We start from the raw sequence: 19,727 nt of genomic DNA, 5'->3' as shown, positions 1-19,727 counted from the left end.
TTTCCCCGCCCCCCGCGTCATGCATTCCCTCTCGCGCGGTCCTCCCCCCGATCCCTCCCCAGATTCCTCCTCCGCTCCGCTCGCGCGCCCGCCCTGCTTGCCCGATTCCTCCCCGAATTCGTCCGCCGTCGGTGTGTTTTTTCTCTCCGTCGCGATTTGCCGTGCCTCGGCGCCGGCGAGCCTCGGTGCCTACAGGCGACCGGGTGCGGCGGGCCAGGTCTCCTTCCGCCGCCGGCTTCGCTGCTTGGGCGGGAGGTGGCAACCACCTCCACCTCTGTTGCCCGCTCTAGTGCTACCTGACTGGGGTGGACTGGAGATCCATCCGGGCCTGGACTGGTTTCTTCGTTTTTGCTGGTACGTGACCCTGGCTTGCTTGGTTGCTTTGCTTGGGTAGATTGTTCTTCGACTTCGTGCTGTTTCGGGGGCCGTTTTGACTGCTGCGACTGTGAGCAATCAAATCGGAATCTTACGTCCTGTACACTCAGCTAGTGGAGGATTTGCTTGCTACCTGGTGCGCTATTCTAGTCCATCCATAGTTCGATTAGGCTGCTATTCTTCGTGGGCACGATCATGTGCAGTTTATTTTACAAAAATCTGGAGTGTCGACTCATCCGCCCCACGTTTAGTCTGTTCTTGCATAAGTTCCAATTTGTATAGAAGTTAGCTGAGTTTATCAGTATACTTATTGTTGTTATACGTTAGAGCGAGTTAGCGTGGTAGTTTATGCCACCAATATGAATGGTACAGAATGGATTGTGCATATTTTATGCCAGTGCCAGCAATAAATAATATACTGACTGGAATGGTTATTGCGTGAAAGTTCTGAGAGAAATCTGCATTCTGTATGACTAGTGTTTTTTCATATGATCATAGTTTGATTGGATGCTATGTCCTTCTGCCTGTTAGCATTGTCGGTGAATTTTTTGGTCCTAGAAGATGACCTTGAGCTTAGAAATTAATTTTCCCCATTATTTACCCTTTTGCATCTAAGCAATTGATGAAAATTTAGCAACTCGCTCACTATGTTATATATATGTTCCTACATGGGGTTCAATTACTGGTACCAAGGAAAAAAAGCGTGTTCTTATTGCCTTGAGATTTCTTTTTAGAGCAGCTGGCGCTCTTCATTTATTTGCCTTATTGTTGGAGCCGTGCATACTTTCACGAACAATTACAAAACATCATCATGATAAGTCAAAATGATCCTTTACTTTTTAGTAGTTCGTCTACTATATTTCAATACATTTATTAATCTGCAGATGTTTCTAATCTATATCGGATGATATATACATGAGTAATATCAACTATTTTTATTTATGCTATGCCATATGTGTTTGTGTGTGTGTTGTCCAAGTCTGAACTGCAGCATCAAAATCTGACCCACATTTTCTAGTCAATATGCCTTTTACTTTGAAGAATCTATAGTGTTGACCATGTTTCAGTGCAGCACATAATCTTTAGATGCTTTTAATCTAAAATAGGGGTATCTAGGAGAGTGGTCACAATTGTTGATGCTTACAGGGTATACAATAAACCCTGGATTGGCTTGATTCATGCCTTTTATGCTAGTATGGTTATGTACTTACCTATAGATATAGATTATAGAAGTACCAAAATTAGCCTCACTATGCTTTTATTGGTATAAGTAGTCGTATTTATGCAATTAAGGGATGCACTATTAGGTGGATCCATGGTCAGACCCAACAGCACTATTCAGCTGGTGGGTCCGCCTTTGGACTGTGCCTTCCGATTTCATGGAGGTACGGTCAGGATGCCATTTATCCACTTGAATTCATAAATTTTGAAACTGAATTGTGTGGGTCTCTATCTGTTTCTGTTGCATCATTGTATGTACTCTGGAATTTCCATCTGATCAATGGAAATGGGGATGCCATCTTTACCAAAAAAAAAACTATTGCAGTCGGCTTAAGAAGTTTTCTTGATATTTTGTTTCAGTGCTGCATTATTCTTATTATATCGCCTGTCTTATGGATGTGGTTTCAGACTTTGAGGTGGAGACGGCGCTGAGCTGAAATTTTGTATTACTTGACGAAGCAAAAACAGGAAATTTAAACACCTCAGTGTTCCATTGTGTGGAAGGTTCATTGTGGGTCTACGGCTTTGTTGAAGTACCCTAATTCTCATCCTCGCCATCTCTAGCTATTTGTCATAGCATGGTAGCTGATCAATCTGCATGACCTCGCTATGAGTATATAAATAAATCCTCTACAGCGCATTCTATATTCAGTATGCCAACATGGTGGGGAAAATCTTCATCCAAAGAAGTGAAAAAGACTGCCAAAGAAAACCTCATTGACACATTTCAGCGTCTCATAAGTTCAAATGAGCAAAAGGGAAGCAGAAAATCACGAGGGAGTCGTAGACATGGTAAAGACACAGCTGGTGACAAAGGTTGCTGGTCCACTGCCCAATCCCGCTCAACATCCCCTTCAAAAGAGGTTTCTCGGTGTCAGAGCTTTGCAGTAGATAGACCACATGCGCAACCACTTCCTCTTCCTGGATCACGTGCTAGGGTGACACGCACTATTTCTGATATTACCGACTCAAAATCCACTTTGGAAAAGCGTGGCAAAGGACACCTGCTACCACTCCCTCGGCCTCAAAAAAGACCTGAAGCTACTGAACCCGTTGCTGAAGAGGCTACTGCTTCTGTCTCCAGCAACTGTTCTATTGATAGTGATGATCCAGGAGATTCTCGGCTTCAGAGCCCTGTGGGAAATGAAACTGAAAATGCCACTAGAATTACTGCAACAAATAGTTCAAGGTATGCTCTCAGGTGCCATGAATAAGTCCATCTTCTTTTCAATATGTTTTTTGTAATTACTTGAATTCATGCTTACGAATTTTGAATACTCTGCTTGTGAAGTGTTGTGCACAGAGAGCTTTCTAGTGCTATCACCAGAAAGAGCACCAAAGATGTTGCAAAGCCAAACAATACCTTTCTCAGTAACCAAATTCTGTCAACATCTCCAAGAGGTACTGTTGCTGACAGCTATCAATCCAATTTACAAGGCCCAAGGCAAATTACCTTGGAGAGTGCTCCCAATAGTTTGATGTCAAGTCCTACTCGAAGCCCAAGAATTATATGTCCCGACCAGATTCCAACTTCAGCTTTTTGGGCAGTGAAGCCTCATGCAGACGTAACTTTCCTTGGGTCTGGTCAGTGCTCCAGTCCAGGTTCTGGTCAGACATCTGGGCATAATTCAGTGGGAGGTGATATGCTAGCCCAGCTCTTTTGGCAGCCTAGCCGCGGTAGTCCAGAGTGTTCACCAATTCCGAGCCCAAGAATGACAAGTCCTGGTCCAAGTTCTAGGGTGCATAGTGGAAGTGTCTCTCCTTTGCATCCAAGGGCTGGTGGGGTGGCTCCTGAATCTCCAACAAGTCGACATGCTGAAGGGAAGAAGAAGCAAACCCACAGATTGCCGCTTCCGCCATTGAGCATCTCTAATAGTTCCACCTTTTTGCCAAACAACTCTACCCCAACTAGTCCTATATCTCGTAGTCCTGGTAGAACAGAAAATCCACCCAGTCCTGGATCACGGTGGAAGAAGGGAAAACTGATTGGCCGTGGGACATTTGGCCATGTATATGTTGGTTTTAACAGGTATGCCTTTTGCTCTTTCCATGCATGGAACTGGATTATACTCATTTCAATTTGTATGTTGATTGAAGTTATAATATAATTTTTTACAAATTGACTTATGTTTATCAAATCTTCAGTTTTTTGTAGCCACTAAGTCAGATTTTATGTGAGTTTTGAATGTTCAATTTTCTGCTCTCTCTTTCTCGAGGATTTATTTCAAGTGCTGCCAGCCTCTCACATAAATGATGATGTTTTAGCAAGTTACTATCTGCACTCAGCATTATTGTCTACTCAAAATTTCTCTTGCAATCTATCACGTGTTTGTGGTGAAATCACACGTCATGGTTAATATTGGTATATTTGGAAGGAGTCATTGGCGCAAATGCTTTACCTTAAAAAAATCCAGATTATCTATTTGTGCTGCAAGAAGTTTGCGCTAGAATATGACATATATTGTTATATAAGCAGTAATGAATTACTCTGGATTTTAAATTTTTTTCTTGGGTGGTATCCTCATTCCTTTTATCATTGATGAAGTGGTCCTGTGACAGCATTATATGTCTGATCACAATAACTCTAGTTATCATCTGTCTTTACTATGTGCACTGAATGTTTTGTTGTACTGGATCATCATTTGTTTCTTCATTTTAATTGTTTATTGTCATTTATTTCAGTGATAAAGGTGAAATGTGTGCTATGAAGGAGGTTACCCTTTTCTCAGATGATCCTAAATCAAAAGAAAGCGCAAAGCAGCTGTGCCAGGTATGGTGTTTTCTACATGTTCACACTCAACATTGAAAACTCCACTTGTTTATCATGACTCCTTATGTTGTACCTTCTCTTTTGACATTATTATTTCATTTCACAGGAAATATCACTTCTGAGCCGACTTCAGCATCCAAACATTGTGCGGTACTATGGATCTGAAACGGTATAAGCTGCTGCCTTTAGTTGTAATCTACTGCTAATAGACCATGTTCCCTACCCTTCACTACGCTCTTCCTGTAGTGAATAGCAGGAAAAGGAAAAAAAAGCATGGAACCTGCAGAAATGTATATACTTTTCTCCGTGAGTCTTGTGATTCTTCTAAATGCATCTCTGTATTATACTCAAAACAGGTTAATGATAAGCTTTACATATACCTCGAGTATGTTTCTGGTGGATCTATACATAAGCTTCTCCAAGAGTACGGGCAGTTTGGTGAGCAAGCAATTCGAAGTTATACTAAACAAATACTTTTGGGCCTAGCATATTTACATGCAAAGAATACAGTACACAGGTAACATTATTTATATAGTTACCCTTTTTTAGTCAATTATTGTATGCCTGCTAGGGATTTGCAACTTTTTTTAATCTTTGCTTCTACTTATTCTCATCCTAAATGTGCAGGGACATCAAAGGCGCAAACATATTGGTTGACCCTAATGGTCGTGTGAAGCTTGCTGACTTCGGAATGGCAAAACATGTAAGTTTTCTGCTCCTTTTTCTCTCTCTATGTGTAGAAAACAACTCAAAATTCAAATGATAGTATTTTATCTTCACAGAAGGAAATGTAGTACCTTCCTTTTGCACCTGGACCTCTACTAATAACTACTTGCACTGGCTCAACTTCTTCGATAAGAATTGACCACTTTATTTTGGCCCCTGCTGTTCCTGTTAGCATATCTTCTGGCTTAGATTTCATTGTCTTCTGGCTTTTAGATATGGCTCCAACTTAACTGAGGTTTTTATTGTAACTTTATTGTTTATTTGGTTAAGTGCTTGTATTAAATTTCATCTAAATTTCGAGAATGTTTTTCTCACCTCAAAAGATGATTCTTATATAGTATACATGATTTTAACCTGTGAGCTTGTCTAAACATGTGTTTTGCTGTTTTATTTCTTAGATCAATGGACAGCAATGCCCTTTTTCATTTAAGGGTAGCCCATATTGGATGGCTCCTGAGGTATTGCTCCAAATCGTGCATTGTTTGTTCCGTTACTTTAATTATTTTGGTTGGGTTTAAAAGTCTTGGCCTTCATTGCTTATGTTGTGACAAATATGCAGGTTATAAAAAATTCTAGTGGATGTAACCTTGCAGTTGATATATGGAGTTTAGGATGCACAGTCCTAGAGATGGCTACCTCAAAACCACCATGGAGTCAATACGAAGGGGTTAGTGTTAGACCCTGAAGCTATGGCTTCTGTTTCTGTAATGTAAATTTTCTGTTGCTAGGATAACTTGCCATGTAAGATGCATGATGCATCTTTTTTTGCCACTGCATTAATTGCCAATCAGCTGTTCAACAGTGGTACTAGCAATCAGGCTGGGATTCTTATAGAACAGATCTAAAAACTAGTAGGTATAAAAGTTTCATATTGGAGTCACCAGCAAATGGAGGGTTCATTTACTTTAACCTTTTTTTTTCATTTTTTCACTACTTTTCTAAAAAACCAACCGATTCTGGTTTTCTCTGTTCGCGTGCATGGACGGTTCTTATAGTAAGCCAAGACATCTAAGTCAAACAATTCTGGCCTTTTTTAGTTTAAGCTTCAATCAATTCTACATTTTAAACTGTTTTTTCAGCATGGCAAATTGTTTCATTTTACTGCCTTGATGCTTTTACAGTTCTTTGAAGTTAGTAGGGGAAGCCCCAACCTATTTTTTTTATAATTTTTTATTCCATACCCGTTTAATTCGCTCCCACGGAGAGTTGAACCTGGGCTTGCTGGATGCTAAGTGCTCTAACCACTAGGCTAGAGGTCCTTTCACTGCTTTTACTGTTCTTATATCATGACTAGCCAAATACTATTATAAACTGCATTCTTCAAGAACTATGTCCTTATGCTGCATGTAAGCTTTGGAAGTGCATGTAATGCTTACTGAATTTATTGAAGAATGGTGAGAGAGCTAGTTTCACTTTGATTTTTTTTTATCACTGAAAAAACAATCTTGAAGTGTTGCTCGGCAGAGCAGTTCATACTATTGATACTATGTTACCTTTTGTTTTGTAAGGTGATGCAATTTATAATCAGAATCATCTTTTTATCAGTTGTAACCTCTTGAATCTGGATGCTAACATGGCTCTTCACCTTTTACTTTTTCCATAGATTGCCGCAATGTTTAAGATAGGGAACAGTAAGGAGCTTCCACCAATACCAGATCACCTCTCAGAAGAGGGGAAAGACTTCATAAGACAGTGCTTGCAACGTGATCCATCCAGCCGTCCAACGGCAGTGGATCTTTTGCAGCATCCATTTGTACGAAATGCACCACCACTTGAAAAATCAGCTGCCTCTGATCCACTGGAACAGTTGACGGTTATGTCCTGCAAAACAAATTCGAAGGTACCAACTGTTTACTGTTTCTGAAACAATTTTATTGTTCAACTAATTAACTGGCATGCTTCTTCAGCCTACAGATAATTTCATAAATATAAGCATTTATTAGTTTTAGCGTCCTTCCCCTTTCATTTTTCTCTATGGCTGTTAAAGATTAGCGTTTGTCTACAAGGTGCGCTAGCACACTGACCTACATGGAATATTAAAGCCATAATGCCATATCAATGGACAAGCAGCTGCTTATTTTATGTTATTGCTGTTCATGTGATTGCATTACATTCTATTTGCCTCTCATGATGTTTCAGGTGGTTGGGCATGCCAGAAATATGTCCTCACTTGGTTTGGAAGGCCAGTCGATTTTCCAGAGAAGAGCTGCCAAATTTTCTTTGGCAAATAGGTAAGTCATTCAATTTTTGTTGAATTTATCTGTTGAGTACATAAGTTCATGCTTTTTATGTGTCCATATGAAGCAATTTTCACGGAGCAGTAAACAAAACTAGGTATCTGCTGGAGCGTATTATATCCTAATTTGCATTCAATCTGTGACTTATGTTATTCTGTTTGAGATTAAACAACAAAGTACCCACCTGTATATAGCTGTCACATAGAATAATTACATTTTCCTATTTGCTGTAGCCTATACTAGTTTGCTGTAACTTAGTTTTCAATCAACTCAACCCAATGCTCCTGGCAAAAAAATATACAATTCAGTGAAGTTTCTTGTCTATCTCCATGGAAAATATCTTCCCTCTAATTATTGCCTCTATGCAGTGATATCCATATACGAAGTAATATATCTTGTCCTGTATCTCCATGTGGAAGTCCTCTTCTGAGATCAAGATCTCCACAACATCAAAATGGTAGAATGTCACCTTCTCCAATTTCTAGCCCCAGAACTACTTCGGGTGCTTCCACTCCTCTAACTGGTGGCAGTGGAGCCATTCCTTTAAACCATGTGAGGCAACCAGCTTACAGAAATGAGGGCTTCACAGTTACATCAAGAGGTCTTGATGATCACTTACCTAGCCGGCCTGCTGATCCAGTACATGGACGTTTTGTTCGAGTACAGCATTCAGCAGGTATTCAGGAGAGGGTAGTCTCTGAAGCTGACATCCTGAGCTCTCAGTTTGGAAAGATGATACATGCAAATGTGTGGGATTCGCATGATAGGCCATTGCCTTCCGAGCGATCCTCTCAGCAGAGCTTTGGGGATTATGTGAAGCTAAAACCTTCACTGGATTTGAGATCTGGTCCTCCTGGGCGCAATCATGGCCATTGATTCTCTAGCAAAAATTGCTGCTTAAGCTTTCAGTCAGGCATATGTGGTAGCTAGTGGTTCTAAGCTGGTTTGTGGAAACCTTTAATTGTATCATATTAGAAGAGATGTCCATTAATTATATCTGATGCTGACAATTGGCAGTGGATAAAGATTCTCCAATGTCAATCCCATTACTTCAAAAAAGGTATGTCCCTTGTCAGAATTTTCTGGTATTCAATGGTTATGTCTCACTTGAGAAGGAAGAGAATTACAATCTATCATGTAGACTTGAGAGTAGAAATTAACATGCTATAACTTCTTCACATTATCAACTACTTTACACACAGCATAGTTTGCATAGTTAGTTTGGAGAACAAGTCCTTTGTTTCTTAAAATGTGGCTGTATGCCTTGGTTGTCAAACTGTGAGCGTTGGTTATTGTATGAATTCTGATGCCTAGATTACTTCCACATCACCATTCAATATTCTATTCATGTAATCTGTGCACACTGAAATTTGTTGAATTGCATTCTTGATGACAGGTGAGACATGCCCTATCAGGTGGGGGATGTTGTATACTAGACTGTCCAGATACCGAAGGACTCAAAACAGTGACTCTGAACCTGTATACTCTTACTCCCGTATCTACAACATTTTCTTTTTTGTTTTCTTTTATGGGGTTGAAGGCCATTGTACAGAAGGGGACTCAACTAGAAGTCCATATTTTGCACAGGAGAAAGCAAGTGAGCCGTTAACCACCCTTTTCTTTTCTTTTTTCTTTGTTATAAAAAAACTTAACAGCTACATATGAATCAGCTGCAGTGCACCCTGCAAAGTGTTGCTTCTGCTGTTGTAATACCGGGTCAATCCATTAAACATATCAATTACTCTGGAAATCATGTTAAGTTGTTAATCAAATTAACCTGTCCAAATGTTGGCCATCCCCAGGTGTAGCCATCTGCAATGCGCCTCCAGAAACACAGTTTTTATTTGTCGCATGAATTGTTTCTTGTAAAGTCTCTTTCCAAACGGTCGTATGCACGCCTGGTGTGCCTACGTCATGATGGCTTCATCTGGGGTGGATCATATCATGTCTACCACCCAGTGGTAGGGTGAAAATGTGGTAGTGGTAAAAGGCGCCGATACCCTGTACCAGCTGTTTGCATTTGCAGTTCTGCACCCTTGATTCGAAAGGACCTTGGCGGCTTGCGATGCAACGCCATCAAGGAACAACCCATGTGCCGTGGCGTAGAGTACGCGGGCAGCGATGCGTTAGGATAGGCCCCGGGTCCCCCATCCACCATCTTCTTTTACACCTGTCGTCCATCATCTTCGTCCTCTCCCCAATCATGGCACTGCTGGACTGGTGGGGGAAGGCCACCACCACGGCAGCAGGTCAGGTCCACCGCCACTGCAGATTCATCAAGCTGCAGCACCGGAGCAGTGGAGCTTCTTCGATGGGTAAATTTGTTGGGAGGACGCTCCTCAATGTTGGTGTTTGCTGGAGGACACCATTCAATTTTATCTTTGCTCATGGACATCATTCAAATGTATCTATTTGCTCTCGGACACCATGATTGTTAAAATAATAATTTTATAGAGTTGAAGAGAGAGAAAATAAGTGAATAGGCGAAAATGCCCCTGCAGCCCACGCTGCATCAAACCATATTTGAAGCTAGTAGCCAGATAAAGGCTATGTTTCAGACCAAATGCATTGCACTTGCACATCCATTAAAAAGAACAACAAAAGTGAGTAATTAGGAGTGACTTTTTTTCTTTTGATTTAAGTGACATGCCACGCTCCTAAGCTAGTTGCTTATAGATCATTGCTTGAGTCTTGCAAACTGTACTTGGCATAATCCTGCGAACATGCGATGAGATGCGTGCTGTCTACTAGAGGAAGCTGCAGCGGCGTGTGGCGGTGGGGTTAGGGGCAATATAGTCATTTTAGATTTCTATGTCTTCTCTGTTTCTAAAAAATATTATTTTAATGGCTATGGTGTCTGTGGGCAAATAGTCACAACTGATCGATGTCTACTGGCAAAGACACATTTGAGTGATGTCTACCAGCAAAAATCAACATTGAGCAATGTCCTAGAGCAAAATTTCCCGTCTTCGATCCACCAACGGTTGCGCGATGTCTAGCTTGCCTCTTTATCATCTGTCTCCAATTAAGAGTGTTGTCGCTATGCACTGTTCAGATTTCTGTTCTGGAGGCCGCTTTCTGTCATGTTATGATGTTATTAGAACTGGTGGTCCGGATGCGTATCTTAGAACTAAGAAGAATCCAAATTCGATGTCTTTCGTGGAATTTCACTTGATCGATTCGCATTTTCACATGATATCTGTCGTTTCTTGCCAAGATCCCAACACACAGAGAGCAGCTGGACGGGAACTCTTGCAACAAATGGCCATAACTTAAATCTCCACGATAGAAAAGCAAACAAGAGCTCGGTACAGAAATACACAGGTTCTGGGTTCAGATTAACAGAACAGCGCAGCAGTCGTGAAGAGAGGCGAGGAATCGACAGAGATACTAGGCGTGGGCACACAAGACATCAGAGAGGAAGACGCTCGTTCTTTTCTTCGGGCTGGCATGTCTCGGCGTGCGGGGCCGTCGCAGCTTAAGACCTGCTCTTGAACGGGATGGCCCTGATGATCACCTGGTGGTAGATAGCAGCCAGGGCAGCGCCGATGAAGGGGCCGACCCAGAAGATCCACTGCAAACAATGATAGGAACAGGAACAAGGTTATACCAACTCTTCGGCATCGATAGGCGATTAAATGTACGTTAGCAAAGGACCAGAATGATATCATATCCCAAACACAGCCTAGATTAATACATGCCAACTACATGGATTGAGACAAGCCTTTGTGATAAGATTAACACAGAGCCTCAGAGGCCAGAGCAATGTAGTTATAGGTCATGCCTGTCAATGGCATGCCACACTCTGTCTGCATCATTTTAGTAGTTTGGTGAGTGAATGATTACCGGTAGTTTGGTCACAAAAAATATTTCACATAGGTGAGGTGAGAATAAATACAGAACCTAGTTAGAATTAGAACAGACTTTCCAGAACATGCCACTATATTTGTTGCACAATGGAAAGACGGTGGTTGCATGTCTGATATTTTGGATGGAGACATTTCAGTGCGAGTAGGTAACAAAACCACTGGAAATGGAAAGTGGGTGAGAAGAGGACTGAAGAGGGGGTTCCACTCACATGGTGGCTCCAGGCGTGCTCCCTGTTGTAGATGATGGCAGCGCCAAGACTCCTAGCTGGGTTGATGCCAGTGCCAGTAATGGGGATGGTGGCAAGGTGGACCAGGAACACCGCGAACCCAATTGGTAGTGGGGCAAGGATCTGTTTTCACCAAATAAGGATTCATGGTAAGCATTAGCACAAACATGAAAATATGTAATGAAAAGAATGCATATATTTTCAATTCATAGGACCTAGAGTGCATAAGTTCATTACATGCGGCTTCTTAATGTCAAAGACAATAAATACTTACATGCATACTGTATGAGGTATATTAATTAAGTTGAACATCAGAAATTCAGAACACAAATTACAACACTGTCATATAAGATTTTAGTTGCAAATGTCGACTAAATAACATATATGTGATAAGCTAAATTAATTGATGAAGAACTCCAACAATTGAACAAACTAGGGAAATCAAGCAGCAGCAGTACTTACAGGAACATGGGAGTCCCTGGCGTTCCTCTTGGCGTCAGTGGCCGAGAACACGGTGTAGACCAGGACGAAGGTGCCAACAATCTCAGCACCAAGCCCTGATCCCTTGGTGTAGCCGGGGGCGACGACGTTGGCACCACCGCCATTGCCCATGTAAAGTCCCTGCTGGAAGCCCTTCACCACTCCAGCTCCACAGATGGCACCCAGGCATTGCATGATTATGTAGAAGATGGCCCTAGTCAGGGACAGCTTCCTGGCCAAGAACAGCCCGAAAGTCACAGCCGGGTTGATGTGCCCTCCTGTTGCGGTTGCAAGTAGAACCATTAGTAGTGCCCTTGATTGTTGCAGTCGTTTTGTGGTTTATGCTTGCAGAATAGCAATATAGCATACGTTCTTTCACAATTTGATATTTTGAGAGGTAGTACCAGAGATTAAGAATCAATATACAAAACAGGAGTAAATAATTTTAAGTACTGCAGTACAAATTCACAACAATACATGTTTAATTGCCCATATGGACTATTCAGGACTACTATAAGTTAGTTAATTGATGTAGCAAAATTTTCCTATAGTTTTCTATGTACAATCCTCACAATTACAAAGGATCGACTGCAGTTTACTCTTCTTATTTGCCATGTCCCTGTTTACGTTGAGTGAGTGACACTCAACTTTTTTTTTTGTGGGTAGACACTCAAAATGGTGCCTTTTGCGTTTTAAACTTTGAAGCACTACTGAGGAGACTGTGGAATGAAGTGCTGCATCAAAAATGAACTACCACTTGCGGTTGAGGATGCCTTTGCATAATAACAAGCAGCACATGCTAAAGTAGTACAGTATGCTAATGGAATATATTTATTACAATAAGGACAAATCCCTCGAGGTGCAAGAAAGGCTGTACAAATTAGAAGCCAAAGGGAGCTGGCTTAAGATCTGGTTTCTTTCATAAAAAAAAAAGAATTAAGCAGGGGGCTGCTAATCCCCGTACTGATGGCAGATAACTGTAAATTGCTATATGCTGGAAACAAATGAAGAAAATAGAAGATAAAGGCACGGAATTTTAAGCTACTGTTTGAACAAGAAATAAGAAATGTAACATATTTTGACCTACTAATTTCAATTAAAACAACAAAAATCATCTTGTTTTCCATCTTCTTTAGGGTCACTGACTGTAGAGCAGTATATTCAATAGTAGCCTTGTGAAAGTCGCATAACTTTAATATGCCAGAGCTATATAGCATAGTGGATTGTTACCTATACAAGTTTCTCATGGATTCTAAACTCCTTTGATGCAATATCTCGGAATTGCACACTACGTGCGTTACTAAGTCACTACCATGGAGGATTACTACTGAGATAAGCAAGCTAAAGAACAGGTTCCGTTCACTACACTAGAAATTAGCCATAGCAAAAAGGGTCAAGACGAATCGAAGCAAAATCTTGTGCAGCAATTACAGTAAAATTAAGTCAACAAGAAGTTGGCTGGAAAGAATTGAAGCCACAGCAAGAAGGAAGGAGAGCTGACCTGAGATGCCGGCGGTGCAGTAGACGAGCGCGAAGATCATTCCTCCGAAGGACCAGGCGATGCCCTGGATGCCGACGGTGGCGCACTTAGAGTTGGACTTGGAGACGCCCATGACGGTGAGGATGGTGATGTAGAGGAAGAGGAAGGTGGCGACGAACTCGGCGATGCCCGCGCGGTAGAAGGACCAGGACTTGAGCTCCCCGGGCTCGAACAGCGGCGCCGGCGGGGGCTCCTTGTAGTCCTTGTCGTCCCCGGCGCCCTGCGCCGCCGTCCCGATGGGCTGCCTCTCCGAGAACTTGTTGGCGCCCAGGCGCACGTCCTCCTCCTTCCCCTCCATCTGATCTCTCTCCTCTCTCTCTCTCTCTTCCCTTGCGCGTTTGGCCTCGTTGGTTTCTTGAAGCAGCGGTGTGTGTCTGTGCGGTGGTGTGGCACGGGGGGATTATAAAGGCAGGCAGAGACGCAGGGTGCAGGGAGCTCGGGAGCTGGACGGCTAGTGCGTGGAGAGTGAGTGAGGAAGACACTGGTTTTTTTCCTTTGTTTTTCAGAAGGGCACTGATGAGGAGGTGGTTCTGGTCTTCTGGAAAGGAAGAGAAGGTGGCGAGCACGGGAGTGGGTGATGGGACCCACTGGCAGTGGGGGCAGACTGGCGGTTGGTTAGATGCCGTTTTCTCTCGTTGTACTTGTAGTATTATTTCTAGGATTATCCAATTTGAATATTTGAAAAAAAATTTGGTTTCGAGCGAGAAAATTGATGTGCAGAAACTTTGAAATGAGAAAAAAGTATGGAACGGAAGGATGGAGCTAGAAATTTTTTAGCGTCTATCCAAATTCCAAGGTGATGATGCAGAATTGGTGAAAGAAATGGTTCATATTTCATTAAAAAAAATTCAAGGGGGTGCACTGATTGAGTATGGATTGCATTGGTTTTTCCTCTTTATGTTTCTTTTACTTCCTGTGGGAAAGAGATATACTTGCTTGCAGCATTCTTTTGCTGCACTCATCCTTGCTAGGCTCCGTGAGCCTTTTCCTCACTTCGAAGGATTCTCTTGTCTCTGTCCGGGATCCGAAGCCACAAAGGGCAGCGCCGAGCGCACTGATCCAAAGGTCACAGCCCTCCGCCACGCAGGACAGCGACGCGGCAAGGAAAGAATTGTTGAGAAATTTGTGTGTGGTTTGCCGTCCGTCGGCTGCGAATTGTTTATAGCTATAGCTCACCCATTCGAGCAACGCTGTCCTCTACCTTTTTGTTATCACTTGTGGCTGTCCTCTGCTTACTGTTCCAGCGTCGTGCTACATGTGAAATTATGAATTGTAATCGTCGGCTTCAAACAGATACACTGACAAAAGTAGGATGGCAGCACTACTGGGAGTGGCCTACGGCACAGAGTTTACTGTTCCTGTTGTTGCTTTTAACATGTGCTAGCGGGGCATGATTTCATTCATCGCTTTTTTGGACGAGTGATGGAACGTGAACCTAACCTCTTTGCTTTGTTATTCCGTATGGTTCTCCAGAAGCATCACCGGGGGGGGGGGGGGGGGGGGGGGGGGGGGGAGGAACTGCAGTGCAATTCACCCCAAAGGTTCAGCAACTTACCGAGGAAACAATCCTGGCCATTGTTCCAAAAAGAATTAAGGACGGTGTTCTGAAATGTTATCTTCAGTGGAACAAGTGACAGTGCCCATATCCTGATACTTTTTTTTTAATAAAACCATATCCTGATACAATCAGATATCCCATGATCCGTATGCTGCGCAAGTGCGCGCGTTGTTTCTCCTTTCCAGAGTCAAAAAGCCCTCATGGACCAGAAACCTGCAGACCTATCCGGTTGGGCAAGGAACCCATGAACCGTGCTGCAAAATGTACTGGAAATCTACTGCAGGGGGGAGTGTAAAAAGTTGCTGCGGCTCTGCCAAAGCGAGCAGAGAGCTGCAACAAGGGTACTTGCATTGCAGCTGCTCTTTTTGAAAGGCTGGGAGACGTTAACAGCTTTTTTTTTTTTTTTGGAGGGCGAGACGCTAACAGTGATTGCGTTGCAATCAACGGGCCTGGAATCGTGCAGATTTTCCAGCGATTCAGGGGGCCCCATGCAGCCAAGCTACAGCTACGGACGGGGAATCTTTACACCGAAGCGCGCTTGATGATTGAGGGCAAGGGCAATCGTTCGTCCCGCTCCACTCCTGCAGACGGAAGCGTGGGCAGGAGGGCACGGTGTGTTTGGTTTTGGGACGATGTGGGTTGGGTTGGAGCCGACCCACTTTTATGGGTTGGAGCCGACCCATCCCGTGTTTGGATGAGTGGGTTGGAGCCAACCCAGTCTTTTGTTTGGTTGGAGAGATTGAGAGGATTGGGTGGATGTCTTTTTAACACCGTTAGTTGTGGGCCCCACCTGTCAGCTGCGGGGCCCACCTGTCAACCTCTCTTTTTTTTCCTTATCTTCTTCTTCCTCCCTCACGGTCCGCTCCTGCTCATCCTCCTGGCGAGCTCCTCCTGCCCGGCCGCCGGCCCCTGCTCCCCACCGCCGGCCTGCGCCCCCTCCCCGCCGCCGGCCCCTGCTCTCCCCGCCGCCAGCCTGCGCCCCCTCCCCGCCGCCGGCCCCCGCCGCCAGCCTGCGCCCCCTCCCCGCCGCCGGCCCCCGCCGCCAGCCTGCGCCCCCTCCCCGCCGCCGGCCTGCGCCCCACGGCTGGCCGCCAGCGGCCCCCGCCGCTGGCCTGCGCCCCCTCCCCGACCACCGCCTCCGCCGGGCGCCGCCCGCTCCCTCCCTCCCGGCCGCCTCCTCGTCGCCCGGCGCCGACCGCCGCCTCCGCCGGGCCGACCGCTCCCTCCCTACGCCGGGCGCCGCCCGCTCTCTCCCTCCCGGCCGCCTCCTTGTCGCCCGGCGCCGACCGCCGCCTTCGCCGGGCCGCCCGCCTCCTCGACGGCCGGTGTGCGGGCAAGTGCGGAGACGGAGAAGCACGGCGTCCATCTGGGTCGGCGTGGTTCCTCCGTTTTGGAGGAATGCAGCGGACCCGGATCTCGTGGGAATATTCCCATCTGGGTTGGACCCAACCCACCTCCTTTTTCAACCAAACACGGGATAATATGGGTCGAACCCATTCCGACCCACTACAACCCAGTAACCAAACACACCCTAGGAGAAGCCGGGATTCCAGGACAGGACGGGAAGCTCCGTCCCTGGAATTTGTAGCCTGAATTAAAATTGTCATTTTCAACGATGCCAATTGCCAAGCAGCAGGTAAACGAAATTTCCCCGGGTGAACAGTAGTCAATAAGAAATGTCGCCAGAGAAGAAGAGTTTTTATACAGTAGTACGAGCTTATTTTTTCAGCTGTGGTTTTCATCCACTAACGGCTTTTCATGTGGCACACGTCCTCTCTGATGGTGGCGTAAGTACATAGCATGTGCAGAACTGCAGCCTTCATAATGTCAAAGGTTTCCAGATGATATTCGGTGATGAGCCCACGTCAGATTTGCCCCCCCTAGACTGGCTTCTCAGCTATCACAACCCTTCCACCACCGGCCCTGCCGTGCGCGCCACACACGTACTACCGGCCGCCGCCCGCGTGATCATGGATGGCTCGGAGGTCCGGGGCGGCGCCACCACCGCCAACTACCGCGCCGTTGTCGTCAGCCCGCCGTGGGTCCTGTACTCCTGTTCCGTTGCCTCCACTGCTATTTTTAAAATCTCTTGGTGGAACCATGGTGTTCGGGATTTGGATATGGCCAGCCGACCGAGCTCGAATGATTGGCTGCAAATGGGAGGAACTGATGAATCCACTCTCATTAGAATATGAAAAGGTTATCGGCCGGATTAGTTTAGTGACAAAAGGCCCAACCACTGCCTGGCTGACACGCTTGTGGGTTGGGGCGGCGGGTGCTGGTGGTTTGGTCATGCTGCGAATGACTGGCTCAGCTTCATTCCCTGGAATCCCTGCTACCAAATATTCCTACTATGGATTCAACTCTCAACTTTGTTCACGGAACAAAAGCAGAAAAGGCTAGCTCATGTGATGAACTCAATTGCAAATTGCAAGTTTCTGCAAACAGGGTGAAGATCGCGGAATATGCCCTTATCCAATGCTACTACAGAGTGTACAGACCATGCAGGCGAAGACACACACACCTGTCGATTCTTTTTGTTCGTGCAACTAAAATAGAGATGCCAGGGGTCCGCTGCCACTGCCAGCCGAACAGTTGGCGACCGAACCAGTCGTTGCTGCATGATTTGCGATTCTCCATCCCGGCGATGCTGCTTTCAGTGCTTTGCTGCGCTGCGTGCATAGGAGTATATGATTGATGGTTCGCTCCTCTCTCGAGTCCGAGCGTGAGGACGACGTCTCCGTTGGAGCCCCGCTGTCGACCCTCTCTCCTGTCTCCCTCGTGCAGTCGTGCTCGGCGAGGCGCCATGGAATGGAATGGACGCTGGCCACACCCGTGCCGTGTGTATCTTCCGTAGCTTCTGAATGTGGCTGGCCGTTCGGCAAAGTTCAGCACAAGCTCTTTCTTCAGATACGGCTAATCCTGGGCGGAATCGGGAAGAACCGTCCAGAAAATAGTAGGAAAGGAAGCTTTTCTGAGTTGATGGTCGCTGCCGCTGTGATACTAGATCCTTCCGTTCCGTCCGTTTCAGCTTATAAGCTGGCTGAAAAGTTGAAATGGCTGATTTGTTGTGAGAGAAAAATACTATTTGGCTGCTGATAAGCTGGTTGAATAAGCTGAAACGAACAGGCTGAATAGCGGTGCGTACAGCGCCGTGGCTGACAACGCTGTGGAACACGCGAGCCTGGGCATGGCATTTATGTCAACATGGTCGGTTCTTCGCCCGTACTAAACATAAAATTTTTCCAACGAAAGATCAAAAGAAGGCGCTGACTCTCTCGCAGAAGAATTTCGCCGCCTCTGTTGTCTTCGCCGGCTTACGTTTCGAGCCCATTCTCCGGACATGGCCCGCTTGGTGCTTGGGCCTTTCCCAGCACTCCAGCAATGTTTTTTTTTTTTTGAAAAAGAGCACTCGCATTCGCACTGGGGTCTTCTGCTAAAGCATCAGAGGATCGATTTCTTCCGGACAAATTTGGCAGCGAAATCGAAACTCTGAAGAACAGGTTCATCGGCATCTTAATGGACAGGCGTGCAAACCGTGCATGCAGTTGGAACTTGGAAGAGATTGCACAACACACTAGAGCATAGCCCCATCGATTGGGTAGGTCCGTAGGTTGCGGATGCTGTATATCACCGCCGCTGTGTCGACCTGCGCGGCTCCGGCGTGAGCTCAATCGCGTGGCTCGGATGCCGGCGAACCAAGCGCATGCTTCCTGCATTGCCGCGGGTGCGCACTGCGCAGAGAAGTAGAGAACTGGACAGTGCTAGGGCTTGAGCGAGGGGAGGGATGGCTGTAGCGGGAATTTGCGGTTCCATCCATGGCGGAAGGCGAGTAGGACGGCGGCGCCGGCGCGACGCCGGCGGACGGTCGGATGGTGCTGCCGGGGAGCAGAGAGAGAGATCAGGGATATCTTTGCAAATAACCAGGGTCTTTGTACAAATATTTGGATCGCCATTAATAACCGCGATCCAAATTAGGGGTTTATATGTAAAGTATCAGGGTCTTTTTGTAAATATTCGGATCGCCATTAATAACCGCGATCCAAATCAGGGGTATATATGAAAATAACAAGGGTATTTCTGGAAAAAATCGGATCGCGACTATTAATCGCGATCAAATAAGGGTCTATTTGAAAATAACCAGGGTCTATTTTGAAAATATTCGGATCGCGATTAATAGTCGCGATCAAATTAGGGTCCTATTTACAAATTTTTGGGGCCGGTAACCGGCAACGGCAAGGTCGCCGGCGCCGCTAGCTCCGCCTCCGCCTCCGCCACCATCGGCCCCCGGTCCCTGGCTCCCTGGCTCCCTGCCTCCAGCTTCCATCGCGAGCCACTTACGGCTCTAGCTCCTCCGACTTTCCAATTACCCTTGACCTCTGGACGATGGGACCAGCAGACGACGAGGATTCCGGCGATTCCGGTGGGAGAATCACCAAACTCCGACGAGCCTGGGGGTCGTTCGGCGCACTACTGCGGCACCAACCCTTGCCCCCCCCCCCCAAACAATCGCCAAGAATAAAATACGGTTTCTTTCGTGACCCCGCCCATCTTTAGTCTTTCCTCTTCTTTAGGAGGGGCACAGGAGACTTGAACTGTGCCCCTGTATTATGCAGGAGCTTCACGACCAGTGTTCTGTTACTGTACTCATAAGCATTCTTTATATAACGAATAAGATCATACAAAAAGGCAAAGCTCAGCATGAATGTGCATCCTCTTTGTAT

The 19,727-nt window shown here is 45.4% G+C and overlaps 2 protein-coding genes across 2 annotated transcripts; one reads left to right on the top strand and one right to left on the bottom strand.

The window, feature by feature from the left end:
- Nucleotides 1-6: 6 nt before the first annotated feature.
- LOC101768431 (mitogen-activated protein kinase kinase kinase YODA) lies at nt 7-9,101 on the top strand. Its single transcript, XM_012848984.2, has 13 exons — nt 7-354; nt 2,005-2,785; nt 2,888-3,625; nt 4,279-4,366; nt 4,473-4,535; nt 4,723-4,883; nt 4,994-5,069; nt 5,491-5,550; nt 5,652-5,759; nt 6,696-6,932; nt 7,232-7,323; nt 7,698-8,389; nt 8,726-9,101. Exons 2-12 carry the CDS (start codon nt 2,250-2,252, stop codon nt 8,203-8,205), a joined length of 2,667 nt encoding a protein of 888 aa, XP_012704438.1. The 5' UTR covers nt 7-354; nt 2,005-2,249; the 3' UTR covers nt 8,206-8,389; nt 8,726-9,101.
- Nucleotides 9,102-10,568: 1,467 nt separating this feature from the next.
- On the bottom strand, nt 10,569-13,916 carry LOC101768034 (aquaporin PIP1-2). Its single transcript, XM_004953331.4, has 4 exons — nt 13,407-13,916; nt 11,888-12,183; nt 11,408-11,548; nt 10,569-10,903 (listed from the first exon to the last, which is right to left on the bottom strand). The coding sequence occupies exons 1-4, from the start codon at nt 13,741-13,743 to the stop codon at nt 10,808-10,810; spliced, it is 870 nt and encodes a 289-aa protein (XP_004953388.1). The 5' UTR covers nt 13,744-13,916; the 3' UTR covers nt 10,569-10,807.
- Nucleotides 13,917-19,727: the final 5,811 nt, after the last annotated feature.

The sequence above is a fragment of the Setaria italica genome, chromosome I, assembly GCF_000263155.2.
Source record: "Setaria italica strain Yugu1 chromosome I, Setaria_italica_v2.0, whole genome shotgun sequence".
Taxonomy (NCBI): Eukaryota; Viridiplantae; Streptophyta; class Magnoliopsida; order Poales; family Poaceae; genus Setaria; species Setaria italica.
Note: the sequence above shows the minus strand (reverse complement) of the source record. Positions and strands in the feature narration are given on the sequence as shown.

Bases quoted from the DNA above. Each gene is read 5' to 3' on its own strand.
- LOC101768034 (XM_004953331.4), bottom strand. From the start codon at position 13,743: ATGGAGGGGAAGGAGGAGGACGTGCGCCTGGGCGCCAACAAGTTCTCG. The intron at 11,549-11,887 runs GTAAGTACTGCT...TGGTGAAAACAG, and splicing joins CCAGGGACTCCCATGTTCCT to ATCCTTGCCCCACTACCAAT. The intron at 10,904-11,407 runs GTGAGTGGAACC...CATTGTTTGCAG, and splicing joins AGCACGCCTGGAGCCACCAT to TGGATCTTCTGGGTCGGCCC.
- LOC101768431 (XM_012848984.2), top strand. From the start codon at position 2,250: ATGCCAACATGGTGGGGAAAATCTTCATCCAAAGAAGTGAAAAAGACT. The intron at 4,536-4,722 runs GTATAAGCTGCT...TACTCAAAACAG, and splicing joins GGTACTATGGATCTGAAACG to GTTAATGATAAGCTTTACAT. The intron at 5,760-6,695 runs GTTAGTGTTAGA...CTTTTTCCATAG, and splicing joins CATGGAGTCAATACGAAGGG to ATTGCCGCAATGTTTAAGAT.